The sequence below is a fragment of the Coregonus clupeaformis genome, chromosome 24, assembly GCF_020615455.1.
Source record: "Coregonus clupeaformis isolate EN_2021a chromosome 24, ASM2061545v1, whole genome shotgun sequence".
Taxonomy (NCBI): Eukaryota; Metazoa; Chordata; class Actinopteri; order Salmoniformes; family Salmonidae; genus Coregonus; species Coregonus clupeaformis.
In genome coordinates this window covers 12797552-12825528 of record NC_059215.1, presented here as the reverse complement: position 1 = coordinate 12825528, position 27977 = coordinate 12797552, and the positions used below count along the sequence as shown (strand labels likewise).

Sequence of the window (27977 nt, the reverse complement as noted above, 5' to 3'; positions counted from 1 at the left end):
TCCCTGTACTCTGTCACGTTCTCTCCATTCAGCTTCTTTCTCTGCTCTCTCTAAAGCCCTGTGGGATTTCTCTGAAGACCGTCTCTGTAAGAAACGACTCAAATGCCTCCGTGATGACTGTTATTCCCATCCCTCCCCAGCCATTAGGGAAGGAGGAGCGGGTAGAAAGACAGAGCTAAAGCACGGTGGAGTGAGGGCTTCCCACTGGCATGTCTAGCGAACAACCGCCTCCGCCTCATTGTCATCACAGCAGTGATGGTGTCGCTTCAGCTCAGAGAGAGAGAGAGAGAGAGAGAGAGAGAGAGAGAGAGAGAGAGAGAGAGAGAGAGAGAGAGAGAGAGAGAGAGAGAGAGACAAAGTATTGTAAAAAAAGAAAAGAGAGAAAGTGAGACAGAAAATGGACGGTAAGAAAAAGAGAGCCATAATATACAGTATATATATATATTAGGGCTGTCAAAAATAGCGCGTTAACGACGTTAATTAGTTGTTTGCTGTTAATTACGTCAATTTTTTTAACGCATTTCACGCATGCGCAGTGTGACAAATTATTCAGGTCAGGAAAGTGGTTGGGAGCTAGAGGCGAGATGGAGCAAGGTGAGCAAAGTGGGCCTATTGACGGATTCAAATATAAAAAGAATGATGATGGTACAGTTAACAAGTACAAGGTTATTTGCAAGATTTGTAAGAAGGAGTTTCAATTTCACCGGAGCTGTTCAAGCTTGAAGTACCATGTCAACGCCAAACATGCGTTTGCTGGGCCGTCAGATTCAGCAAGTGGTTTGCGCCAGACCACGCTGAATGTTTGCAGGCAATTAACAAAATCAACCTCAGATAATTTGACCAACACAATAGCAAAATGGATTGCAAAGGATTGTAGACCCATTAGCATTGTAGAAGACTCAGGTTTCCTTGATGTTTTGCAAGTGGCGTCTCAAGACTCATTCTATAAGCCACCGTCAAGAGCCACAGCCAAAGGCAAATATTATGGTGTGTGGTATGTTTCAGCTTGATTTAAAACACCATTATTTGGCTGTGTTAATAAACAGACATAATATGAAAATTATGTATCTGTGTCCTGTTATTTATCTTTTGGTATGCATTTCAGAAAAAAAATGGTTAGGATTCAGGTGTAATTGCAAATAGTGATTAATCATGATTAATCCACTGAAAATTCTGATTAATTTGATTAAAATTTTTTATCATTTGACAGCCCTAATATATATATATATGTACAGTGGGGAAAAAAGTATTTAGTCAGCCACCAATTGTGCAAGTTCTCCCACTTAAAAATATGAGAGAGGCCTGTAATTTTCATCATAGGTACACGTCAACTATGACAGACAAATTGAGAAAAAATAATCCAGAAAATCACATTGTAGGATTTTTTATGAATTTATTTGCAAATTATGGTGGAAAATAAGTATTTGGTCACCTTCAAACAAGCAAGATTTCTGGCTCTCACAGACCTGTAACTTCTTCTTTAAGAGGCTCCTCTGTCCTCCACTCGTTACCTGTATTAATGGCACCTGTTTGAACTTGTTATCAGTATAAAAGACACCTGTCCACAACCTCAAACAGTCACACTCCAAACTCCACTATGGCCAAGACCAAAGAGCTGTCAAAGGACACCAGAAACAAAATTGTAGACCTGCACCAGGCTGGGAAGACTGAATCTGCAATAGGTAAGCAGCTTGGTTTGAAGAAATCAACTGTGGGAGCAATTATTAGGAAATGGAAGACATACAAGACCACTGATAATCTCCCTTGATCTGGGGCTCCACGCAAGATCTCACCCCGTGGGGTCAAAATGATCACAAGAACGGTGAGCAAAAATCCCAGAACCACACGGGGGGACCTAGTGAATGACCTGCAGAGAGCTGGGACCAAAGTAACAAAGCCTACCATCAGTAACACACTACGCCGCCAGGGATTCAGATCCTGCAGTGCCAGACGTGTCCCCCTGCTTAAGCCAGTACATGTCCAGGCCCGTCTGAAGTTTGCTAGAGTGCATTCGGATGATCCAGAAGAGGATTGGGAGAATGTCATATGGTCAGATAAAACCAAAATATAACATTTTGGTAAAAACTCAACTCGTCGTGTTTGGAGGACAAAGAATGCTGAGTTGCATCCAAAGAACACCATACCTACTGTGAAGCATGGGGGTGGAAACATCATGCTTTGGGGCTGTTTTTCTGCAAAGGGACCAGGACGACTGATCCGTGTAAAGGAAAGAATGAATGGGGCCATGTATCGTGAGATTTTGAGTGAAAACCTTCTTCCATCAGCAAGGGCATTGAAGATGAAACGTGGCTGGGTCTTTCAGCATGACAATGATCCCAAACACACCGCCCGGGCAACGAAGGAGTGGCTTCGTAAGAAGCATTTCAAGGTCCTGGAGTGGCCTAGCCAGTCTCCAGATCTCAACCCCATAGAAAATCTTTGGAGGGAGTTGAAAGTCCGTGTTGCCCAGCGACAGCCCCAAAACATCACTGCTCTAGAGGAGATCTGCATGGAGGAATGGGCCAGAATACCAGCAACAGTGTGTGAAAACCTTGTGAAGACTTACAGAAATCGTTTGACCTGTGTCATTGCCAACAAAAGGTATATAACAAAGTATTGAGAAACTTTTGTTATTGACCAAATACTTATTTTCCACCATAATTTGCAAATAAATTCATAAAAATCCTACAATGTGATTTTCTGGAAAAAAAATTCTCATTTTGTCTGTCATAGTTGACGTGTACCTATGATGAAAATTACAGGCCTCTCTCATCTTTTAAAGTGGGAGAACTTGCACAATTGGTGGCTGACTAAATACTTTTTTTCCCCACTGTGTATATATATATATATATATATATATATATATATATATATATATCTGCCATTTAGCAGACCATTTTATCCTAAGCGACTTACAGTCATGTATGCGCGCATACATTTTACGTATGGGTGGTCCCGGGAATCAAACCCACTACCCTGGCATCACAAGCGCCAATGCTTGACCAACTGAGCTACAAAGGACCCGTGAGATAGGAGGAGACAGTGAGAGTGACAGAGAAGAAGGGCTCAGTGGAAGTCAGCCCTCCAATCCATCTCTATTGTCTACAGTATTCTTCCAAAAGGTTATTTGGTGTGTCTGATCTCTCCCATTGATCTCAACTACACTGAGCTACAGTGGCTTGCGAAAGTATTCACCCCCCTTGGCATTTTTCCTATTTTGTTGCCTTACAACCTGGAATTAAAATTGATTTTTAATCATTTGATTTACACAACATGCCTACCACTTTGAAGATGCAAAATACTTTTTTTTTGTGAAACAAACAAGAAATAAGAGAAAAAAAACAGAAAACTTGAGCGTGCATAACTATTCACCCCCCCAAAGTCAATACTTTGTAGAGCCACCTTTTGCAGCAATTACAGCTGCAAGTCTCTTGGGGTACAGTGGGGAAAAAAAGTATTTAGTCAGCCACCAATTGTGCAAGTTCGCCCACTTAAAAAGATGAGAGAGGCCTGTAATGTTCATCATAGGTACACGTCAACTATGACAGACAAATTGAGATTTTTTTTTCTCAGAAAATCACATTGTAGGATTTTTAATGAATTTATTTGCAAATTATGGTGGAAAATAAGTATTTGGTCACCTACAAACAAGCAAGATTTCTGGCTCTCACAGACCTGTAACTTCTTCTTTAAGAGGCTCCTCTGTCCTCCACTCGTTACCTGTATTAATGGCACCTGTTTGAACTTGTTATCAGTATAAAAGACACCTGTCCACAACCTCAAACAGTCACACTCCAAACTCCACTATGGCCAAGACCAAAGAGCTGTCAAAGGACACCAGAAACAAAATTGTAGACCTGCACCAGGCTGGGAAGACTGAATCTGCAATAGGTAAGCAGCTTGGTTTGAAGAAATCAACTGTGGGAGCAATTATTAGGAAATGGAAGACATACTGATAATCTCCCTCGATCTGGGGCTCCACGCAAGATCTCACCCCGTTGGGTGAGCAAAAATCCCAGAACCACACGGGGGGACCTAGTGAATGACCTGCAGAGAGCTGGGACCAAAGTAACAAAGCCTACCATCAGTAACACACTACGCCGCCAGGGACTCAAATCCTGCAGTGCCAGACGTGTCCCCCTGCTTAAGCCAGTACATGTCCAGGCCCATCTGAAGTTTGCTAGAGTGCATTTGGATGATCCAGAAGAGGATTGGGAGAATGTCATATGGTCAGATGAAACCAAAATAGAACTTTTTGGTAAAAACTCAACTCGTCGTGTTTGGAGGTCAAAGAATGCTGAGTTGCATCCAAAGAACACCATACCTACTGTGAAGCATGGGGGTGGAAACATCATGCTTTGGGGCTGTTTTTCTGCAAAGGGACCAGGACGACTGATCCATGTAAAGGAAAGAATGAATGGGGCCATGTATCGTGAGATTTTGAGTGAAAACCTCCTTCCATCAGCAAGGGCATTGAAGATGAAACGTGGCTGGGTCTTTCAGCATGACAATGATCCCAAACACACCGCCCGGGCAACGAAGGAGTGGCTTCGTAAGAAGCATTTCAAGGTCCTGGAGTGGCCTAGCCAGTCTCCAGATCTCAACCCCATAGAAAGTCTTTGGAGGGAGTTGAAAGTCTGTGTTGCCCAGCGACAGCCCCAAAACATCACTGCTCTAGAGGAGATCTGCATGGAGGATTGGGCCAAAATACCAGCAACAGTGTGTGAGAACCTTGTGAAGACTTACAGAAAACGTTTGACCTGTGTCATTGCCAACAAAGGGTATATAACAAAGTATTGAGAAACTTTTGTTATTGACCAAATACTTATTTTCCACCATAATTTGCAAATAAATTCATAAAAAATCCTACAATGTGATTTTCTGGAGGAAAAAAATCTCATTTTGTCTGTCATAGTTGACGTGTACCTATGATGAAAATTACAGGCCTCTCTCATCTTTTTAAGTGGGAGAACTTGCACAATTGGTGGCTGACTAAATACTTTTTTTCCCCCACTGTATGCACGCACCACTTTTCCGTTAAATTACAGGTTGCAATGTAACAAAATAGGAAAAACTCCAAGGGGGATTAATATTTTTGCAAGGCACTGTATAGGAGGATAATGTGAGCTATAGGAGAATAATGTGAGGTGTGGGAGGATGATGTGAGGTATGGGAGGATAATGTGATGTATGAGAGGATGATAGGAGGTATGGGAGGATAATGTGAGGTATGGGAGGATAATGTGAGGTATGGGATGATAATGTGAGATATGGTAGGATGATATAGGAGGATGGCTCTACTCTACTCCAGAAGATAATCATTTCAACCTGGGCTCTCTGACTACCTCTCTGTCTTTGTCTTGGAAGAGGCACTGCCGTTTCTGTGTCCACAGTCTCACCAAGCCACAGCCATAAAAGTTAGTGTTCTAAACCATGGCACTTTCATTTGCTGTACATTTACTGTACATTGCACTGCTAATCACAGTTGTGAGGGTGTTTTTGTGTGCACTCTTTCAAACTGGATGGACAAAATATTTCACAAAAATACACCATTGTTCCTATCTGAAGCCCTCTCTGACATTTGCAGCCAGCCCAGTGGAGGGATTTGAGTTTGAGAGAAGTGAGAGAACAAGAAGGACAAACATCCAGTGGTGTGAAATCACCAAGCAGCCACAGGCTCAAAGAAAACCTCAGATTCTATTTATTTTCATGTCATATAGGAGGAGAGCTCCTTTCCCCCGACCCCTCCTGACTTTTAGCCTCTATAATGCTTCGGCTGGGTCGCCTCTCTCCTCTCTACTCTCTCCTCCCATTACTCAACTGCTAATGACGTGGCCCCACAATGCACCAATAGGGGTGTCTCTCCCCTCTCCTCTCCTTCCATCTCTTCTCCCCCTCTCTCTTCATCTCTCTTCTCCACCCCCCTCCCTGACTAATCTCTACCAGGCCATTAGCTGGGGTCCCAGCCAGGGTTGGGGTAGAGGCCACAGCTAGCTACAGCTCCAGCAGACAGGGCCCACTCTAATAGCCACATCGGAGAGACACTTGAAAGGACAGAGGCTTAAGGAGGATTCTTCTCAGAAATTGATGCCACACCGCCCGCCCTCTTAGGGGGAAATTAAAAATGCTCTTTCGAAACCTCTTTCCGCCGGCTCTGGATTGTGAAGACCTCACTCTTCTTCCTCTCGACCCTAACCTATCCTCTCCCCCTCTCCATCCTAACCTTCTCCATTTTTTCTGAAGCCTCTGCTCTCTCTCTCACTCCTACAAGCTCTGACAGTAGTGACACCTTGGAAGGCCCCATTACCGTTTCTTCCCACACTCTCTCTTTCTGTCAGGGATTGGACATTGACTCTCTTCCTCCCTCTCTCCGCCCTCCGTCCTTCAGGGCCACCTGATCCCCTGGCCACCTGATCCCCTGGCCCCAGCCCAGCTTAGGATGACTATCTATCACAGATTGGACTGGGCTGTAGCTTAGTCACACAAAACTAACTACCTGACAGGTCTTTAATATAGAACGTAAGGTTATTAAGATTAAAGGGTTATTGGTATATTACATGAAACTCAAATGATCTAAACTGTGTTTTTATCAAACGAAATAGTGGCTCAGAGCATTCTACGAAAATGACACATTGTGTGTTGAGAGTCAAGTCCCACTGTGTTAATTTCTATTGGAAATATCACTCAACCTGCTGCAATACCAGACGCCAGTCATTTGATCCCATACCAACTGTCTTGGCTCATAAAGGAACCTGTGGAGAGGAGAGGAACACTCTCTTCACTATGCCTGCCAAAATGTTGATCTAGATTTCCTTTTCTGTTGGAACATATTTTAAAAACTCGAAGTCTGCCTGTTGGGTGTTGTTTGTTCAGATGACAACAAGGGATGAGCCGCCACAGAGAATCAGATTGATGGAAAGATATATAAAAACTGTAGGAAATGATAATATATCCAACTATCTGTTGTGTCTGTCTGGGTTTGTCTAAAATAGACCCAAAACATCCCAGTGCAGGTTCTCTGTCGGGGAAGTGTGAAACTGAAGCCCCTGGTGAAGTCATGTCGGTTCCTCCACAACACAACACCAGTAGGACAACACAAGGTCAGAGCCAGAATGGAGGCACAGTGACAGGGCTCTAATAATGTTTTGGCCCAGTTCAGCCGACTACACTGCAGGAGGATGGGGACAAGGCATTTCATGGAGCCATTTCCCTCAGTCACATTTCTAGCTGTACCCCTGGCAAAAGCCACCCATGTAGGCACAGCAGACGAGAGATAAAACCAAGGTAAGTAGAAAGTAAATCTGACAAAAATCACTGCACTTTTGCCAAAGATGTAATCCATTGAATTGCAAACACCTAACTGCAATGACTTTTAAGCGATCTATTTGCAGTTTAAAATTTCACTAACACCTCACATTGGAAAACATCCACAGCTCTAAACACCAGCCTTCCCACACAGTTTATGATAATTTCCTACAGTTTTAATTTGAATTGCTAATCTTGCCCTATGCCTCACACCACTGAAGCCCATGCTATGGTAAATGGGTGTGTCTGCCACCTCTGGTCTAGCCTGGCCTAGGCCCTGCTCCCCTGGGAACTACTGGACAAGTAATGCTATTCACAAGATGGAAGGTTAACAGCCTCACCTCGGAGGATGACAGAGAGAGGGAGAGGGGGTAAGAGGGATAGAGGGAGAGGTAGCAACAAGAAGGAAAGGGAGGGGAGAGACAGGAGCGTAAGAGGAACATTGGGAGAGGTAGAGGCGCGAAGAGAGGCAGAGGAGAGAGAAATGGAGGGAGATAGAGTGCAAAAAGTAAGTAAGAGCTGGGCTGATGAAAAGAGAGAAGGAGAGGGAGATAAAGAGGGATAGAGAGATAGAGGAAGAGGTGAGATAGAGAGGGATAGAGAGATAGAAGAAGAGGTGAGATAGAGAGGGATAGAGAGATAGAAGAAGAGGTGAGATAGAGAGGGATAGAGAGATAGAGGAAGAGGTGAGATAGAGAGATAGAGGAAGAGGTGAGATAGAGAGGGATAGAGAGAGAGGAAGAGGTGAGATAGAGAGATAGAGGAAGAGGTGAGATAGAGAGGGATAGAGAGATAGAGGAAGAGGTGAGATAGAGAGATAGAGGAAGAGGTGAGATAGAGAGATAGGGGAAGAGGTGAGATAGAGGAAGAGGTGAGATAGAGAGGGATAGAGAGATAGAGGAAGAGGTGAGATAGAGAGGGATAGAGGAAGAGGTGAGAGAGAGATAGAGGAAGAGGTGAGATAGAGGAAGAGGTGAGATAGAGGAAGAGGTGAGATAGAGAGAGCGCAAAGAGAGAGTTAGAGCTTGGCTGATGAAAAGCTCCATTTGACAAGGAGGAAGACTAATCAACAGAGAGATCAAAATCAGCAATCAGCCAGGCACTCTCCTATCTCATCAATCTTTTATCTCCTCTCCTCTGCTCTGCTCTGGCCGACAATCTGTGTGTGTGTGTGTATGTGTCTGAGAAAGTGTGTGTGTGAGAGAGTCTAGAGATTCATTCAGTTCCCCTGAGCTCAAACTAGCAAAGGTAGCTACTGAATAGAGATGCTACTGTACAGTCTCATTTTAAATGCATTTTATGTTTTTAATTTCAGTTGCAGGAGCTGAGGATGAGGAGGTGGTCTGTATTTCCATATCCAGGGTATGTAAACGATCATCTCCCATGTGATAGGGCAAGTAAATAGCAGAGCATCCCTGGTTGATAGGAGTTCCATGAATTCTAATGCATCTCAGTCTGGTCCCTCTTCTACGTGTGAGAATTAGCAGAGTCACATGGGTGAGGTGCAGCGTAAATCTGAATATCTAAATATTACACAGCATAGGCACACTTCTCCATCTCTCTCTATTCTCTCACTCTGGGGATTAATGAGTTGGGCTCTCTCTTTGTGCCAGGCGGCGCACGCTTCACAGATGTGGCATTGCAGCTGCCAGTGGCGCACACACACACACACACTAGCTCATCAAAGCTGTAATGACAGTACACAACAAAAGAGGCTCCATCAATCCCCTTCTCCTCATCTACTCTCTTCCCCCCGTACTTTCTTGTCTCTACCCCCCCATCTTGCGGCCTGTGTGTGTGTGTGTCTCATCTGAAGTGGTGTTGTGTTGTGTTAGGGCATCCTTATAAGAACCTCAGATCTGTGATCAATAGCCAGGCTTCAGATGTGCTATTGAGTGCTGAGGAGCGCTCCCTCTAATGCAGTAACGCGTGTGTGTGTGTGTGTGTGTGTGTCGTTGTTCCCTGCAGAGTCTACCATGGCTAATGAAGGAGACAGAGAGTGACACAAAGCAACAGAACAACAACAGAGACCTCGGAGGATGGAAGTTATCATATTGCACTTCTTCCATCAAGGATTACAGACTCAGACAGTCTCGGAGCGACTCGGAGAGCACCGGAGCTCAGGGGGAGAGAGAGAGGTTGTGACTGCTGAGAAGGTGAGGTAGCGGGTAGAGAGAGATGCCATCAAAAGGAACATAAAATTTGACATACCAATTAGGATCTGGCTAAAAATACTTGAATCAGTTATAGAACCCATTGCCCTTTATGGTTCTGAGGTCTGGGGTCCGCTCACCAACCAAGAATTCACAAAATGGGACAAACACCAAATTGAGACTCTGCATGCAGAATTCTGCAAAAACATCCTCCGTGTACAACGTAAAACACCAAATAATGCATGCAGAGCAGAATTAGGCCAATACCCGCTAATTATCAAAATCCAGAAAAGAGCCGTTAAAATCTATAACCACTTAAAAGGAAGCGATTCCCAAACCTTCCATAACAAAGCCATCACCTACAGAGAGATGAACTTGGAGAAGAGTCCCCTAAGTAAGCTTGTCCTGGGGCTCTGTTCACAAACACAAACAGACCCCACACAGCCCCAGGAAACAACAACAACAACAACAACACAATTAGACCCAACCAAATCATGAGAAAACAAAAAGAGAATTACTTGACACATTGGAAAGAACAAACAAATAAACAGAGCAAACTAGAATGCTATTTGGCCCTAAACAGAGAGTACACAGTGGCAGAATACCTGACCACTGTGACTGACCCAAACTTAAGGAAAGCTTTGACTATGTACAGACTCAGTGAGCATAGCCTTGCTATTGAGAAAGGCCGCCGTAGGCAGACCTGGCTCTCAAGAGAAGACAGGCTATGTGCACACTGCACACAAAATGAGGTGGAAACTGAGCTGCACTTCCTAACCTCCTGCCAAATGTATGACCATATTAGAGACACATATTTCCCTCAGATTACAGCGATCCACAAAGAATTCGAAAACAAACCCAATTTTGATAAACTCCCTTATCTACTGGGTGAAAAACCACAGTGTGCCATCACAGCTGCAAGATTTGTGACCTGTTGCCACAAGAAAAGGGCAACCAGTGAAGAACAAACACCATTGTAAATACAACCCATATTTATGTTTATTTATTTTCCCATTTTCCCATTATTTTCCCATTTGTATTTTGCACATTGTTACAACACTGTATATATACATAATATGACATTTGAAATGTGTTTATTCTTTTGAAACTTCTGAGTGTAATGTTTACTGTTAATATTTATTGTTTATTTCACTTTTGTTTACTATCTACTTCACTTGCTTTGGCAATGTTAACACACGTTTCCCATGCCAATAAAGCCCTTAAATTGAATTGAAATTGAATTGAATTGAGAGAGAGAGAGAGAGAGAAAGAAAGAGACTGCTCAGTGCTCACTATCTGTGGGTGACAGGGATGTGGAGGGAGGGTAGCAAAGGAAGTAGATAGAAGGTTAGAGGAAAAGAAAGTGGAGTGAAATAGAGAGAAAGAAAAAAGGAAAGAGAGGAGTAGGGAAAGAGACAGACAGTAAATCAGCAGGGAACCAAGTCCTCTATGAAGGACACCATGATGTCACATCTAATAACCCTGACACCTTGTGAATGAATCTACCTATCTTCTCCTCCTCTGGGGCAGCAGGTCTGAGAGAGAGAGAGGGCCTCTGGCCCCAGCCCCCCCTTCCCTTCCACACAGACTCAGTCTGGCTCCAGGTTCTACAGGCTGTAGTCGGGAGCTCTGGGCAGATGGTCTCCCTGTCTGAGTAATGGGAGCCTGCTGACCCTCTGTACTGCGGAAAGACTCAAGTGCTCTGGAGAATCTCTCTCTCTCTCTCTCTCTCTCTCTCTCTCTCTCTCTCTCTCTCTCTCTCTCTCTTTCTCTCTCTCTCTCTCTCTCTCTCTCTCTCTCTCTCTCTCTCTCTCTCTCTCTCTCTCTCTCTCTCTCTCTCTCTCTCTCTCTCTCTCTCTCTCTCTCTCTCTCTCTCTCTCTCTCTCTCTCTCTCTCTCTCTCTCTCTCTAACTGCAAGTAAAGTCAGACCCTCTGAGATGTGGAGAGAAGTTCAGCGAGGTTGAGGCAGGGCTAATTGCCATGGTAACAGGTAAAGGACAGCCTAGTCCCTGAGCAGAGGCAGATTAAATATAGATAGCAGGAGTAGAGGGCCTCAGAGGAGTGAGAGAGAGGGAGGGAGTTCAAGAGATCAACATCAAGAGTGATGGAAAGAGAGAGAGTTGGAGGGAGAGAGAGAGAGAGAGAGCTGGAGGGAGAGAGAGAGGGGGAGAGCTGGAGGGAGGGAGAGAGAGACTACTGCGTGTATTTCTCCAAGGAGGACACTTTAGAGGTGTTCTCTCTCTCTCTCTCTCTCTCTCTCTCTCTCTCTCTCTCTCTCTCTCTCTCTCTCTCTCTCTCTCTCTCTCTCTCTCTCTCTCTCTCTCTCTCTCTCTCTCTCTCTCTCTCTCTCTCTCTCTCTCTCTCTCTCTCTCTCTCTCTCTCTCTCTCTCTCTCTCTCTCTCTCTCTCTCTCTAACTGCAAGTAAAGTCAGACCCTCTGAGATGTGGAGAGAAGTTCAGCGAGGTTGAGGCAGGGCTAATTGCCATGGTAACAGGTAAAGGACAGCCTAGTCCCTGAGCAGAGGCAGATTAAATATAGATAGCAGGAGTAGAGGGCCTCAGAGGAGTGAGAGAGAGGGAGGGAGTTCAAGAGATCAACATCAAGAGTGATGGAAAGAGAGAGAGTTGGAGGGAGAGAGAGAGAGAGAGAGCTGGAGGGAGAGAGAGAGGGGGAGAGCTGGAGGGAGGGAGAGAGAGACTACTGCGTGTATTTCTCCAAGGAGGACACTTTAGAGGTGTTCTCTCTCTCTCTCTCTCTCTCTCTCTCTCTCTCTCTCTCCTCTCTCTCTCTCTCTCTCTCTCTCTCTCTCTCTCTCTCTCTCTCTCTCTCTCTCTCTCTCTCTCTCTCTCTCTCTCTCTCTCTCTCTCTCTCTCTCTCTCTCTCTCTCTCTCTCTCTCTCTCTCTCTAACTGCAAGTAAAGTCAGACCCTCTGAGATGTGGAGAGAAGTTCAGCGAGGTTGAGGCAGGGCTAATTGCCATGGTAACAGGTAAAGGACAGCCTAGTCCCTGAGCAGAGGCAGATTAAATATAGATAGCAGGAGTAGAGGGCCTCAGAGGAGTGAGAGAGAGGGAGGGAGTTCAAGAGATCAACATCAAGAGTGATGGAAAGAGAGAGAGTTGGAGGGAGAGAGAGAGAGAGAGAGAGCTGGAGGGAGAGAGAGAGGGGGAGAGCTGGAGGGAGGGAGAGAGAGACTACTGCGTGTATTTCTCCAAGGAGGACACACTTTAGAGTGTTCTCTCTCTCTCTCTCTCTCTCTCTCTCTCTCTCTCTCTCTCTCTCTCTCTCTCTCTCTCTCTCTCTCTCTCTCTCTCTCTCTCGCGGAATAATTGCCCTCTATTATGTGTGAGTCATGCAGATCAGATCAAACCAGACTAGTGAATTCTAATGAGAGTCTGGAGGAGGAGGATTCAATGTCTCAAAGTCAGCAGTCTGAACATTACATTTCACCTACAGTACACTTGAGTGGGCTTTTGTAATTTAATTTAATTTCTATAAACTATCTACTGTATAGAATGGGTGTTCATAATGTAGCCGAATCCCTTGAACTCCAGAGAGAGACATACAGTGATACTGTACCATAACAAACTGCAATATATATATTTGATGTAGATGGGATAACCCTACCTGGCAATCAATGAGTGTGTTGAGTCTAGATATACGTAACATAGATCAGTTCACTGTACCTGGTAGTGCATGAGTGTGTTGAGTCTCTTCCAGTCGTTCTCTATCTTGGTGGTGATGTCCTCGTCCTGCAGCACCACGCGAGCCATCCGCCCCTGACGCCATTCTGACGGGACCAGAGAGAAGAGATGATGCATCAGTCACACTACCAGTAACACAATCACATGCAGACATACACACCAACACACACAAGAACATACATACATACTCATTTCACTGTAATGTCTGCACCTGTTGTATTCGGCACATGTGGCCAATAAAATTTGATTTGATTTGATACTCTCTAGTCTGTGTTATCCATCCACTATTGAAGCCTTTCCATCTTACAGTAATGCCTTTTTTATGTGGTGTGAGCCAATTCAAACGACTGAACAACACTGGTCTACTGTTTAAAGAGATTGACAATAATATCTGTTTGTCTCTAAGGGTGAAGCAATAAGGCCTGATGAGGTGTGGTATATGGCCAATATACCATGGCTAAGGGCTGTTCTTAGGCATGATGCAACATGAAGTGCCTGGATACAGCCCTTAGCCGTGGTATATTGGCCATATACCACAAACTCCTGAGGTGCCTTATTGCTATTATAAACTGGTTACCAATGTAATTAGAGCAGTAAAACGTTATTTTGTGTTATACCCGTCGTATACGGTCTGATATACCACTGCTTTCAGCCAATCAGCATTCAGAGCTCGAACCACCCAGTTTATAATAGCCATTACTTCCTCAAGCAAGATGAGACAAAAACATTAAGCTATTCTCTGACTGCGTCTTCATTTGCCCTGGTGTCACTGAGGAGAGGAGAGGCACACATACATCACAAGCTTCCAAAGGACTCTTGAGAAAACACATTATCCAAATGAAGCCATATCAACAGCCATTCGTTGTGCAGTTCTGTTCTACAGACTCACAGAGAGAGCACTCTGTACTCCACTAGGTAACGAGAGAGATGACGCCCGCCCGGATTGACGTGCATTTTAATTAAACATCACACACAAACAATTTCAATATGTATACACAGTCAGCCTCACCGGCGTAATTTGTGTCAGTGCTACTTATGTCGGCATGGTGGGAAAAAATGCATGCAGGAGAAGGACTAAGAGAGAAAATCGTATCCGTTCCAGAAAAGTGACTCAAGCGAAAGGGGAGAGGGGGAAGAGGAGGGGGGAGTAGATGGGGCACATTGACGGCTTTTCGTCTGATAATGAAATTATAATAAGGGTGTTGATATGGAAATGGATGGGCAGTGTCGGGCACCGTGTAGCGATCATTAGATTTTTCTACTCTGTTGACTGGAATGTATTACTTTGTGCCACTTTGTGCCAGCAGTGCCCCCCCCAGTTAGTTCTGCCCGGAGACCACCGCCACCCCCCCCCCCTAGTGTTACCTAGGTGATAGTGATATGGAGAGTGAGAGATAGTCTCCTGTTGTTGTTGCCAGTGTAGTTGAAGGGTGATTAGCACCTCTGACGGGAGGTTATTGTTTCTCTCACATTGGTGTGAAGGGAGAGCACATGAGAAGATGGGAAGGAGGAGGAGAAGGAAGTAGAGGAGAGGTGAAAGAGGCGGTGTTGGGTCTAGGGCTGGGGTGGAGTGGGGGGCTCTGTCAGCTATTACCTGGGTCAGGCAGGCCACAGACTAGGGAGGGTGTGGGTGTGTCTCATCACCTTTGTGTGTGTATCGTGTGTGTCTCTCTATCTTACCCAGGTCCATGTCGACAGCGCGGGGCCTCTGTGAGTAGGGCATGTTCTTATAGCAGGTGTCCAGTATCTTTTCCTTGACCTGGGTGATGGTGTCACAGTTCAGCACCTTCACTGGGATCTCAGGGCTGTTCTCATTGTCCGGGTTCACACAGTTCAGGATCTACAGGAGAGGAGAGGTGGTCAGGGGGTGTGTGTGTGTCTTTGTATGTGTCAGCACCTGTGTGTGTGTGTTTAAACGCCTGTGTGTGTGTTTAAACACCTGTGTGTGTGTGTTTAAACGCCTGTGTGTGTGTTTAAACGCTTGTGTGTGTGCATGCTCTGTGTGTGTGTGTGTGTGTGTATGTGTGTATGTGTGTGTGTGTGTGGGGTCCTGTCACGTTCCAGACGTCCCTCCCTCTGGAGACCTCTCTCATTAGCATCAGCCAGGAGCGTGGAGGGGGCTTTAGGAGATTTCCATGCCCGCCACCATCCCAAAATCTAATTTCACACCTTCCGCAGGACACCAATCTACAGCTTTGGTGGGGTATTAGCAGAATAATGAGCCCAGTTCCCTGTCAAAGCAATCAGAGCTAGCGTTGTCATGTCCTGACTGTGACTGACTGTCTCCACAAACCCCTGCTCTCCTGCTGGAGCAGGACTGGCACTAGCTAGGGTCATTAGCTATTCAGGACACTGAGGGAAGCAAAACATGATGGTGTGTGTGTGTGTGTGTGTGTGTGTGTGTGTGTGTGTGTGTGTGTGTGTGTGTGTGTCTGAAATATAGGGTATGTAGAGTCAGTAGAATCTGTGTATCAGTGTGTATCAGTCTTTGTGTGTGATTGCCTGAGTGGTACTGACCAGGGTTTTGTACTCTATCTGCTGTCTGATGAGCTTGTCTTCACTAAGGGAGTAGCGGGCCTCTCCAGTGATGGCATCTATAGGCCCCTTCTCCATCTGCTGCTTGATGGCACAGTACAGCATGAACAGAGGCTCACCAGAACACTCCTGGAGCGAGAGAGAGAGGTCAGGGAGAGAGAGAGATAGAGAGAAAACACATATCGATTAAGGATATCAAATATATTCTAACTGACACTTCTTATAAAAACCCTGGTTTGCTAAAACTGGTAAACTGGAGATTGCATTAGACTCACTTTGAGGAACCTGTGAAGAAGGAAGGCGAACCAGTTGGTGAGCATCTTCTCTGCAACGGACTCCGTTCTGAAGAAGGAGTGAAAATAAGATTTATTTAGTTTGGATCGCCATTCAACATATTTTATTTATGCTGATGTTGCTTTCCCAAATAGCTCCAAAATCATTTCAGGGCAGACTCAGAAAACGATGGACTTATTAGAAGACAAAAAAAACTGTAGAAAGAGGGGGAATGAGAAAGAGAACAAAAAGCAGCCAGACAGTAGCATAAACAATAGATGAAAGGGTTACTCTCTTTCTCTCTCTTTCTCTCGCTCTCAACCCCCTCCCTCCTCCAGAGGACCAACAGTACTACTCCTGAATACCAACACTGCAATGCTTCATCTTCTGAGAGCTGGGCTAACCGTGCTGGGAAAGCCTAAGCTTCTCCTCTCCCCACAAACACTTCATTGACTATTGTCCAACTGTGTGATAGCGTGACTATGTAATTACCTCAGCTCCCACCTGGACATGCTACTAGCATTATTGTCCCCAATCAGAGTACCCTTGAGTGTGTGTATGTGTGTGTTTCTGAGTACTCTGAGAACCACTGTGCTTTACAATATCACGACTGTCAACGGCCCCCCACACACACACACACACACATCAGACCCCTCTCTCCACCACCATCAGCTACAGGGCCATACAGGAGCCTGTTGCCAATTTACTTTGTGCGGCATTGCGAAAATGACCCTCTTAATGCGGCGGGAAATGACTATGATTACGTTGGGCTGCAAGCGGGGAAATGGTGGCTGGGCTGTAACGTGTAACAGTGGTGTACAGGGCTGAGGAGAGGAGAGGGATTTGCTAGGATGGGCTGGAGCTCTCGCTCTGTGACAGGTTATTTGAAGTGGGATGCACGAGGTTGATGGAAGGTGGATGGAGTTTTGTTCACCCCATTTCAGCTGCAGGATGAGAGGAAGAGGCACTACTGACAGCCGAAGTGTGTATGATTGTATGATTGTGCCCTCTTCTATACACACCAGGGGTTGGAACCGGTTGAGGGAACAGAACCTAAAATATTTTTGGGGGAGAAACAGAACCAGAACAGGGAACGAAAGTGATCTCTAGTGTTCCAAAACAGAACCGTTATTTTCAAATCTTGAGAACCGGTTAATAATGTCTAGTTTATAATTCAGTGAAGTTATGATGCTAGTAATAGCCTAAATACATTCCAACTCACGTCATGTCATGATGTTCAGCACCTCAAGCCCCCTCCATATCCACGCGTCTCTCTCGCTCTCTTCCCGCCCATGAAATTTCAGTCGCATCTCCCGCCTGCACTTATTAACCAATCAAACGTAAACAAGTAGCTTACCGTTTCATAGCAAGCTGTTCTATCCTAATTGGTGGAGTAAATGAATAAGCTCAATGTAAAAGGTATGTTGATTTCAAGAGTAAAAAAAGGTACGAAAAGGAACTATTTGAACCGTTCCTTTTTTTGGGTTGGAACCGGTTCAGAACTTCATTATGCTGGTCAGAACAAAAACAATAGGGGAACAGAACGATTGGAAAATAACTTAGATTCCAACCCCTGATACACACACCAACTCACACACACACGTGCATCCACCTACTGCCTCTCTCATCACTACTACTACTCTTTACTAAGTCTTCATCCTCAAAATCAATACGGACCATCCATACTCTGTTTTGAAGCTGAATAAACCTACAAATATTCTGTTTTTGGACAAAGTGCACATACCCTGCATAATTGCTCCCCTCTCTCCTCCACAGAGAAGTATCCCCCCTCCCCTCCCCTCCCCCTCATTGCCCCTCCTCTGATTCAGAGTGGAGTGTATAACAATAAGTTAATGGAAGCTATTAAGAGTTTTAATAAGCCCAGCAAGTCCCCATAGAAGGAAAGTCAAATAAAGGCTTTTGTGCGGTGCCATGTTGGGGCTCCTTAATATCTGTCCTCTGCCTTTCAATGGTTCACTGAGACTCCTCACTATGTTTCCCTCCTCCTCCCCCATCTCTCCATCCACTTCCCTCGCTCTTTTAGTTGAGTTCCATTAATGAAGATCAGGATTATCATTTTCCAACTGTGCATTAAGACTGGGGCTTGATGCTGGTAAATAGGTTGAGGGGGACCGATTAGTAGGCTGTGGAATGTCTTTAGAATGGAATAGTGCTAAACACAACATTCTAGTTCCCTAATAAGCCATTCTATTCTAGCAGCGCTCCGCATGGACGGGAATCTCATTAGAAAAACGCTGAAGAGAAAAAAAGAGTGAAAAGACTCAAGGCGATAGAAAACTTGCTACTGTTCTGTCTTTCCATTTAAAAATGGAGGAAGAGTGAGAGAAAACAGAAAGCTTTAAGAGAGAGGGACAGAGGATGGAGTGAGAGATCAATGCAACATATCCAGGTAATTATCATTATAGAGTACAGAAGGCTTATGAAGGATGTCTCTAGAGAAAAAAAAAGGGATAAAGCTAGGTAAAGAGATGGAGAGAATGAGACAGAAAGAAAGAGAAAAAGAGAGAGAAAGAAACAGAGAAAAAGAGAGAGAAACACAGAAAGAGAACATGAAAGAGCGAAACAAACTTACAACCAAAGAATTGTCTGACTAAAAGTTTTAAAAGCAGATTAACAAATTAAAATGGAAAGGTAAGTAGTTTAAAGTAAACAGATTGTCAAAACGTAGATACCATGTTCAGAATGCTTTTAGGGGAAAAACCATCTAATGTTTGTGCTGTAGACTCTCACGGGTAGACAGACTCCACTACAAGTCAGGGAGGGGCACAACACTTTTAGACCTACAGTATTAAGACCTACATTATTAATGTGGAGAGCATACTCTCAGAATCCAAAAGGATCCTCAAAACAACATGGGGAGTATGAATATACTTCATATATATAAAGCCATGACTATGGCTTGTTGATGTACCATTGCCTGTATCTCTGGGCCGTACATGGAACCTCTTCTCTCTCTAATTTGGATTAGTCACATCAAATACATGTTCTATACAGGCTATATGTTCTAATAGGATGTTGTAGAGGTTATTGACTTAAATGTAGAATGTAGTCTGAACTGCTGTGAAAATATAATAACATATAAACTGCAAGGCATCTGGCAGCCAGGAGAGCTCACAGCCACCCCCTCGTTATACTCATAATATAACCTAAGACAGAAGTCAATGTCTGCTGTGTGTGTGTGTGTGTGTGTGTGTGTGTGTGTGCCAAGGTTTCCCATAATATACAACATGGTTTGTTTTTCCACCCAGCTCACGCTGCCCTCAGGGTATTATGCAGGGTTATTATGCAGGGTAATATGCAAGGTATTATGCAGGGTTATTATGCAGGGTATTATGCAGGGTTTTATGCAGGGTATTATGCAGGGTTATCATGCAGGGTTATCATGCAGGGTTATTATGCAGGGTTATTATGCAGTTTCACTCAATGAGATTCTGCTCCTGCTCTTTCCCTGAGAGACATTTCTAGAAGGTTTCAGTAGCCCATTCTTAAGCTCAATACATGGTATTTTAGGATTATAAATTGTCGTTACAGGTCAAATATAAAGTTAGCAAACCTTCGTTTGAACAGTGCATATAATAATTTATATATCTACAAAGAATAGATAATAATCGCCATTCCTTCCAGTTCTCTGCTACAAATGACTGGAACGAACTGCAAAAATCTCTGAAGCTGGAGACACTTATCTCCCTCACCTCACTGCACCTGTACACAGCCCATCTGTAATTAGTCCACCCAACTACCTCATCCCCATATTGTTATTTACATTGTTATTTATTTTGCTCATTTGCACCCCAGTATCTCTATTTGCACATAATCTTCTGCACATCTATCACTCCAGTGTTAATACTGAATTATAATTGTAATTATTTATTGTCTTACCTCCATAACTTACTACATTTGCACACACTGTATATAGATTTTCTATTGTGTTATTGACTGTACGTTTTGTTTATTCCATATGTAACTCTGTGTTGTTGTTGTTTTTTCCGCACTGCTTTGCTTTATCTTGGCCAGGTCTCAGTTGTAAATGAGAACTTGTTCTCAACTGGCTTACCTGGTTAAATAAAAAAAGTATGAACCTATTGATGTGAAGCTGGTCTTAAAGTAGATGTGTGATGAAAGAGAAACAGTTGTGTGAGACACAGAGAGCAGACTAAATGTTAATTACGGCGTGAGCATGCCTGCTGCATGTCTAGTACACCTTGTTAACCCAGAAACGCCTTTCATACAAGATCCCAGTAGATCCCAGTAGACAGTAGACATAAAGTCAAGGCTCTCCCTCTGCTTTCATCTCTCTTCTCCATCCTCCTCTCTGTCCTCCCTCTCTCCCCCCTTCTCCCTATCCTCTCCCTCTCCCACTCTCTGTGGTGTGATGGGGCACTAGCTAGCGTGGCAGTTCTTCTTCTCAATGGAGCTCTCTGCTTGAGACGGCCTCAATAATGAAGGTTCCAGTCCCACAGTCCCCTCAGCTCTCCTCGTTCCCGGGCCCCCAGTCCCCTCAGCCCTCCTCGTCCCCGGGCCCCCAGCCCCCTCAGCCCCCCTCGTCCCCGGGCCCCCAGCCCCCTCAGCCCTCCTCGTCCCCGGGCCCCCAGTCCCCTCAGCCCTCCTCGTCCCCGGGCCCCCAGCCCCCTCAGCCCTCCTCGTCCCCGGGCCCCCAGTCCCCTCAGCCCTCTTTGTCCCCGGGCCCCCTCAGCCCTCCTCGTCCCCGGGCCCCCAGTCCCCTCAGCCCTCCTCGTCCCCGGGCCCCCAGCCCCCTCAGCTCTCCTCCCCCTGGCCCCCAGCCTATGTATCGTGATAATATCGTATCATGAGGTCCCTGGCAATTCCCAGCACTAGTATGCATATGTGTATTGTATGTTTATGTTTTCCAGTGTCAAGTACCTCAAAGATACATACAGTGTATACCCTGCTAAACTATATGGACATGCACTGAAGAAGACATTTGGCTCACATATATCTTTAAATATATTTCACATATACAGTATTTCAGGACTGAAAGCCACTACAAGCATCGGGACAGCTATTGCGAGGCCTATTTTCACATATCCCATCTGTAAGGCTCCTGTTCAGGGACGGCCTGTTCAATAGGGCGATATGGGCGACGCACTGCCAAACGGGAAAAGGAAGGGATTTTTTTTCTAATCAATTATATCACGGCAACAGTAGTTATCAGTGTTCACGTCTGATCTGCCAGCCACTAAATGTCAAATCAGGCTAAAGTCGTGCTTCAAATGGCCCCGCCCGTTTTTGGGGCGATTTCAGTCAAGTTGAAAATCGCCCAGAAGTCTCTCATTGCCTGTCATGTAAAATCTATTTTTTTCAAATTTCAAAGCTTTCAATACATTCTCTATGGGTGTCTGTGGGCTTGCACTTACGCGCTTTCGTCATACGTGACGTAACCATGAAACGTAACTAAGACAATAGCGGCTAGCAGCGTCTCTGTTGTGACCTGCAGTGTGGCGTTATTTTATGTTTTTAATTTGTAGACTTAGTTTACAAACATTTTGCCAACCATGGATTTCCAGTGGTTGGTTTTGGACTGATCTTGTTGATCGTGTACATACCCGCTACGAACGGACTAAATAAAGAAAACGCTGCTGGCAGCGGAATCCCAATACAGCTGGGAGACTTGGCTGGATGACAGAGTCCCGGACAGAGAAGTGGAGCCGGCCGGCTTCACCCTGGTCAGAGCGGACCGCGATCCTGGTAAGAGAGCGACTCTGTACCCCCGACATTGAACTGCTTTCTGTGTCATTGCGACCTTACTATCTGCCCCGTGAGTTCCCCCAATTGTTTGTTACCGTTGTGTACTGTTGATAATCACAAGTTTACTGGAGAACTGAGACCAAGTAGAGACTTTGGACAGGGTGGATATGGTATAATAAAGGCAGTTTATTCAGAGGTAAAGATATCTGGAATCGCGTGCACGGACTCGTTCGTAAAGTAAAAGTGTCCTGTCTTAGGTCAGCTAGGATCACCACTCCTTGGCCACCTGCTGACAAGGCTGACAAGATAGGACTCTTTTGTCCATTGTTATAGGATAGGAACAGCATTGATTGAAAACAAACGCCCAACACAAAATGGGTCATGCACAAGATTTTAGTCAGACCAAGCTATAACATTATATATTTACTACGACAGTACATTCAACCAAAAGCTAATATAACAAAGGCATCAGAGATTATTTATAATCTGTCACAGAAACTGGAATCCATCTCCCCAGATCAGTCAATAAATGCTTCTGGTATTGACTTATATGCTGCCCCTGTCTTCATGTTGTTGCTGGACATATCTTTTTTTAAATGTGTGTAGGTCACCTAAATCATCAGAAAAATTGCCCCTCCTGAGAATTTTTTCAGGAGCCGCCACTGCTCCTGTTGTAAGGGTTCTTATTTCAGAGGTCAACCATATATATCTACAGGTCCATGTTATGGACATTCTACTGTGAGTACTACAGAAATGCATTCTGCTAACAGCGGAGTGGGCAGGAAAGCCTTGTATGTGTGTGTGTGTGTGTGTGTGTGTGTGTGTGTATATGCATGCGTGGGCAGCACATAGAGCCATTCACTAAGAGCGGGCCTTGTCAACCAGTGCACTCTCAACCCACTATGGTGTACCTCTGTAAGATGTAATATGAATGAGACAAGACCAGGAAGCTGGAGGACCAGGAAGCCGGAGGACCAGGAAGCCGGAGGACCAGGAAGCCGGAGGTTAGGTGCCCTAGGTAACTTCCTGTGTGTGTGGTGGCGCTTTCTGACCGTGTAAACCATGTCTGGTGCGGTCAGTAATAATTCATACTACATGGTCATACACTACTAGAGAACCACTGCTCCTCCTGCTGCCTCAGATACTGTACAGTACACTGCCATGGGCCTACATATAGGATGTGTCCCAAATGGCACCCAGACCCCTATGGGCTCTGGGCAAAAGTCACACACTATATAGGGAATAGGGTGCCATTTAGGACACAACTATAGAGATAAAACATGTTTTATCTACACTTCCCTAGGGCTCTGGTCAAAAGTAGTGCACTATGTAGGAAATAGGGTGCCATTTGGGGTGCAGCCTCTCTGTGTGGGCTGAATGGGATGGATGATTGTAGTCTCTTGGTGGGCCATAAGGAAGTGTATGACTCAAATGTAAAGTAGTGTAGAGGCTCCTGATGGGTCTTAGGCAAGTCCTAGGGAAGTGTAGATTTATCTCTATAGTTGTGTCCTAAATGGCACCCTATGTATATCAGGAAAAGGTGCCATTAGGCACACAGTCATAGACTACATCAGGAGAGAAAGAGATGGAAGGCAGAGATGGACTAATTCATTAATAATAGGTAGTTCAGGCCTAAACATAATAACAGGCTCAGCCATCCTGTTATCAACTGCTAATTGATGAGCTGCAATCAGAGCAGAACAGAGCTGTCCTATTCCTCAACCATCCACATTAATGACAACAACAACACATTAATGTGGGTTACACATATGCTCAATTTCAGTCCCTATGAGGATTTCCTTTGCTTATGAGTCTGCTCGCTCCTCTCTGTGTCTCAGTCAACCTTACGTGTGCCACAATGAGCCACAAGAAAAACGTAAAGAGAAAACAAACAGCGTGTCAAATCGGTAATCCTTATAATGATTTTGAAAAAATGGAACGTAATGTTAAAAAACTAAAGGAATATTCAGGCCTGAAGGCCAGACCAGCAGGTCTTGTGGATTACACCATTGTGTTCCTAATGACAGGAGATAATACAAACTATGGGACCGCAAGACGTGCGTCGGGCTGGCGGCTGGCATCTTAAATAACACTACAGCATAATCCAGGTCCATTTGCCTCTCTGTCTGTCACCTCTCTCTTCTTTCCTCTCTCTGTCTGTTCTCTTCTCTCCTCTCTGTCTGTTCTCTTCTCTCCTCTCTCTGTCTGTTCTATTCTCTTCTCTCTCTCTGTCTGTTCTCTTCTCTTCTCTTCTCTCTCTCTCTGTCTGTTCTCTTCTCTCCTCTCTGTCTGTTCTCTTCTCTCCTCTCTCTGTCTGTTCTATTCTCTTCTCTCTCTCTGTCTGTTCTCTTCTCTCCTCTCTGTCTGTCGTCTCTCTCTTCTCTCCTCTCTCTGTCTGTCTGTCGTCTCCCTCTTCTTTCCTCTCTATGTCTGTTCTCTTCTCTTCTCTCTCTGTCTGTTCTCTTCTCTCCTCTCTCTGTCTGTTCTCTTCTCTCCTCTCTCTGTCTGTTCTCTTCTCTCCTCGCTCTGTCTGTTCTATTCTCTTCTCTCCTCTCTCTGTCTGTTCTATTCTCTTCTCTCCTCTCTGTCTGTTCTCTTCTCTCCTCTCTCTGTCTGTTCTCTTCTCTCCTCTCTCTGTCTGTTCTCTTCTCTCCTCTCTCTGTCTGTTCTATTCTCTTCTCTCCTCTCTCTGTCTGTTCTATTCTCTTCTCTCCTCTCTGTCTGTTCTCTTCTCTCCTCTCTCTGTCTGTTCTCTTCTCTCCTCTCTCTGTCTGTTCTCTTCTCTCCTCTCCCTGTCTGTCGTCTCCCTCTTCTCTCCTCTGTTTGTCGCCTCTCTCTTCTCTCCTCTCTCTCTCTCTGTCGCCTCTTCTTTCCTCTCTGTATGTCGCCTCTCCTCTCTCTGTCTGTCTGTCATCTCTCTCTTCTCCCCTCTCTCTGGATATGGGGTTAAGGCGGGACTGTGACAGTTTTGCTGGTCACCTGATAACCCATCCATACGCCTATAAAACAATACAAAGATGGCAGCCATTACTCTAGTAAAAGTAAAAGGACTCTATATTTAAAGATATAGCACATCGGCCTGAGTCCTGTGGAAAACAATCTAGATAGGAGACAGAAGGAGACAGAAAGAGAAAAGTAAAGTAGAAGCTGCTGCTGAATGTTTGATGAGGAGCCAGAGCTCAGCGGATAAGTGAGACTGACAGTGGTACAGTCGTGTACTCTCAGACTGATAGGAGAGAGAGAGAGAGAGAGAGAGAGAGAGAGAGAGAGAGCGAAGGAGAGAGAGAGAGAGAGAGAGAGAGAGAGAGAGAGGTAGAGAGAGAGAGAGAGAGAGAGATGAGAGAGAGAGAGAAAGAGAGAGAGATGAGACTACAACTCTCTATCTCAGCTGATAATTCAAAGGATATTTCTACTCAAGAAGTAGTTTGATAAAAATGAATCTCTTGCCATTGTAAATGAATGACTTATTCTGAATCTTGATGAATGGAATCAATACAAGTGGTAGAGGAATGCACCCCTCTGATCCACACTCCTTCATCTACCTTTCATCAACATCCTTCCACTGTTTTCACCCTCCACTATCTCTACTTCCCCTTCCATTATGCCCACAGCAGATGTGTGTATACAGTATGTGTGAGTGTATGCGTGTGCATAGATGTGTGTGTATCTGCGTACATGCATAATGTGTCTGTGTGTGTGCATGTGTAAATGTGTATGTATGTATGTATGTATGTGTGTGCATGTATAAATATGTATGAATGTGTATGTCTCTTACCTGCGCAGCAACAATTTAGGGTGGTTCTTGCTCTCCAGGTTCTTGTCGATGAGGTCAGAGAGCAGGTGTTTGAGCACGTCGGTGGCGTACTCCAGTTTGCCCTGCAGCGCCGTCATGATGAGAGACGCCACGTTGCCGCGGTCACGCATGGAGAATGAGCGTTGGAGCTCCAGAGTTCTGATGAAGGTTAGCAGGAACACCTTGTTGTTGATGAGCTGAGCGAAGAGTTTCAGAGCCTTCTCTGTGTTCAGCTGACCGTTACCTGACACCTAGGACATACAGGACAGAACACAAAGGGTTAACATACCACATGACAACACATCGTTTCTGTGTTAAGAGTTCCACTTTAAACATGCTTATACAGATTCAGATTGTTCCATGCTTGACAGAACTACTCCATTTCTTTTCTTATGCTCAGTTGATCATAAAGGACATTGTGAGGCTCTAGTATACAGTACTTTGTGCGGTTCCTATTAGACCTTTATTCCTCCCTGAACATCTCATCACTATCCCACCATGTCACACTCATACAGTCAACAGGCTGACCCTAATAAGACTGCATACGTTGTCCTGTTAGAGGTCTCAGCTTAGAACCCATCCTATGTACCCCAATAAGTCAACTCATCCAGCAACTCACACCCACCCTGTACTCCCCTATAAAGAATCCCAGCGTATTAAAGGGAGAGTATTGAGTGTGTTCCAGTCAGTCTGTCCCAAGTAGAGGAGGTCCCAGGGCTGCCAGTGAACAGGACATTACCCACTTCATTATGCCTGATGAAGGACGTGCTGGTGGGTGAAATAGACGTGCGCCGGGACCTTGTAATGGGACCTATGTGTGTGTGTGTGTGTGTGTGAGAGAGAGAGAGGCCAGAGAGGCAGAACGGCATACTGGTATCAGTCTACCCACGGCACTGTGGTGCTTATGGAGGGCATGCCGCAGGGCTCTCTCACTCTCCTTTTCTCACTCTGTCTCTCCCTCCTTTCCTCATTTCTCTTTCCCCTTCCCTCTCCCTTCCCCCCCCCCATACTTTTCATTCTCTACTTTTCTCTCCATCTCTCTCTCTCTCCGTACCTCCAGTTCTCTGAGAACAGGGTGGTCCTCGATGCCAGGAAAGAGGACTCTCATGGCGTAGGTCCTGTAGTCCAGGTGGGGGATACCAGCTCTGTCCAGATCACTGGTCAGCTCGTTGATGTCCGTCTGCAGCTCAGCAAAAGCTGGAGGAGGGGGGTAGAGAGAGGAGAAATGAGCAGCACTGTTAGATCAACTGACTTCAGACCTGCTAGTTTATTGTGATCTGAAACCATGGATCGCCATACATTAGTATGGACGCCCACTAGCCACACACACACACACACACACACACACACCTCTGGTGGCCAGTAAATTGGCGGTACTGTATAGTATCTGAGCTCCTGTGTGTCCTCCGCTGTTAGAGGCTGCAGGTGAGAGCTAGTTAATTGGTCCTTTCCTGACTGAGTCCTGCTAGGCCTTGCTCTGCCCTGAGGGAGTCCCCTTAGCCTCTCTACAGCCAATCACAGTCATATCTCCCCCTGCCTACAGCCTGCCCCCCAGCACCCCGGCTACCCCAGCTCAGGGCTCAGACACACACCCCTGGTGGAACCCAGGTACCTAGCTGCACCTCTAAATCCACCCTTGGGGCACTACACTCTTCCTGACCACAGCTGCTGTTTAAAACATGACCCCCTCGGTGTGTCTCCTCGCCTGTGTGTGTGTCTGCCTAAAGTATCTGTCTGTCTGTACGTGTCCAGGGCTTTAGCTCTTTTGCAGCTGTGTGCTGCTCTGCTCTGCTCACACCACCCAGCTGGGCCCTACAACAGACATAGATTAGACCTCCCTAAGAACCATCTCTACACTGCCACAGCCCTGACACAACCCAGAGAAACAAGACAATGACATTAGGAAGATATACCCTTCTAGTATACTATGTCTTCTATATGTCCCATCTTTGTAATTCTGTATGTTAGGGTTATTTTATGTGCTGTAATTTGGTATGTTAGGGTTATTCTATGTGCTGTAATTTTGAGTGGAAAAGCTGTCTTCAGGTTGGCTGGAGGGGATACATAACTTGTCTGTCCTCCCTCTGGTCCCAGGGTTCAGAGGTCAGTTGGTGTAGTGAACAGAAGTGTGCCCTGTCTGTATTGTGGCCCAACAGGGGCATGTGTGTGTGTGTGCGTGTGTGTGCGTGTGTGTGTGTGTGTGTGTGTGTGTGTGTATGTGTATGTGTGTGTGTGTGTGTGTGTGTGTGTAGGGCAGCAGAGCTCAGCACTAACACAGATTTATTAGGCTTTAACAAGGCCTGCCTAACAATCTTAAATGAGACCATACCTTTACAACAGACTCTGAAACACACATGCCACACACAAAATGCCAGCATGAAATAAAGATGATATGCCATTACAAATGTGTTCATAGGAGAACGTTGTGTTTAATCAGTGTGTGAGCCAGTGCGCGTGTGTGTGTGAGCCAGTGTGTGTGAGCCAGTGTGC

The 27977-nt window shown here is 45.3% G+C and overlaps 1 protein-coding gene across 1 annotated transcript in view; it reads right to left on the bottom strand.

Moving 5' to 3' along the window:
* LOC121538014 (plexin-A2-like) overlaps positions 1 to 27977 on the bottom strand; it is a 346168-nt gene that overhangs the window by 13964 nt on the left and 304227 nt on the right. The window contains exons 21-26 of the mRNA XM_041845745.2: positions 26542 to 26684; positions 25470 to 25738; positions 15970 to 16036; positions 15677 to 15823; positions 14840 to 14999; positions 13142 to 13245 (exon numbers count right to left, since the gene is read on the bottom strand). Of these exons, the coding sequence (XP_041701679.1) occupies positions 13142 to 13245; positions 14840 to 14999; positions 15677 to 15823; positions 15970 to 16036; positions 25470 to 25738; positions 26542 to 26684 (890 nt within the window). The remainder of the gene's footprint in view (positions 1 to 13141; positions 13246 to 14839; positions 15000 to 15676; positions 15824 to 15969; positions 16037 to 25469; positions 25739 to 26541; positions 26685 to 27977) is intronic.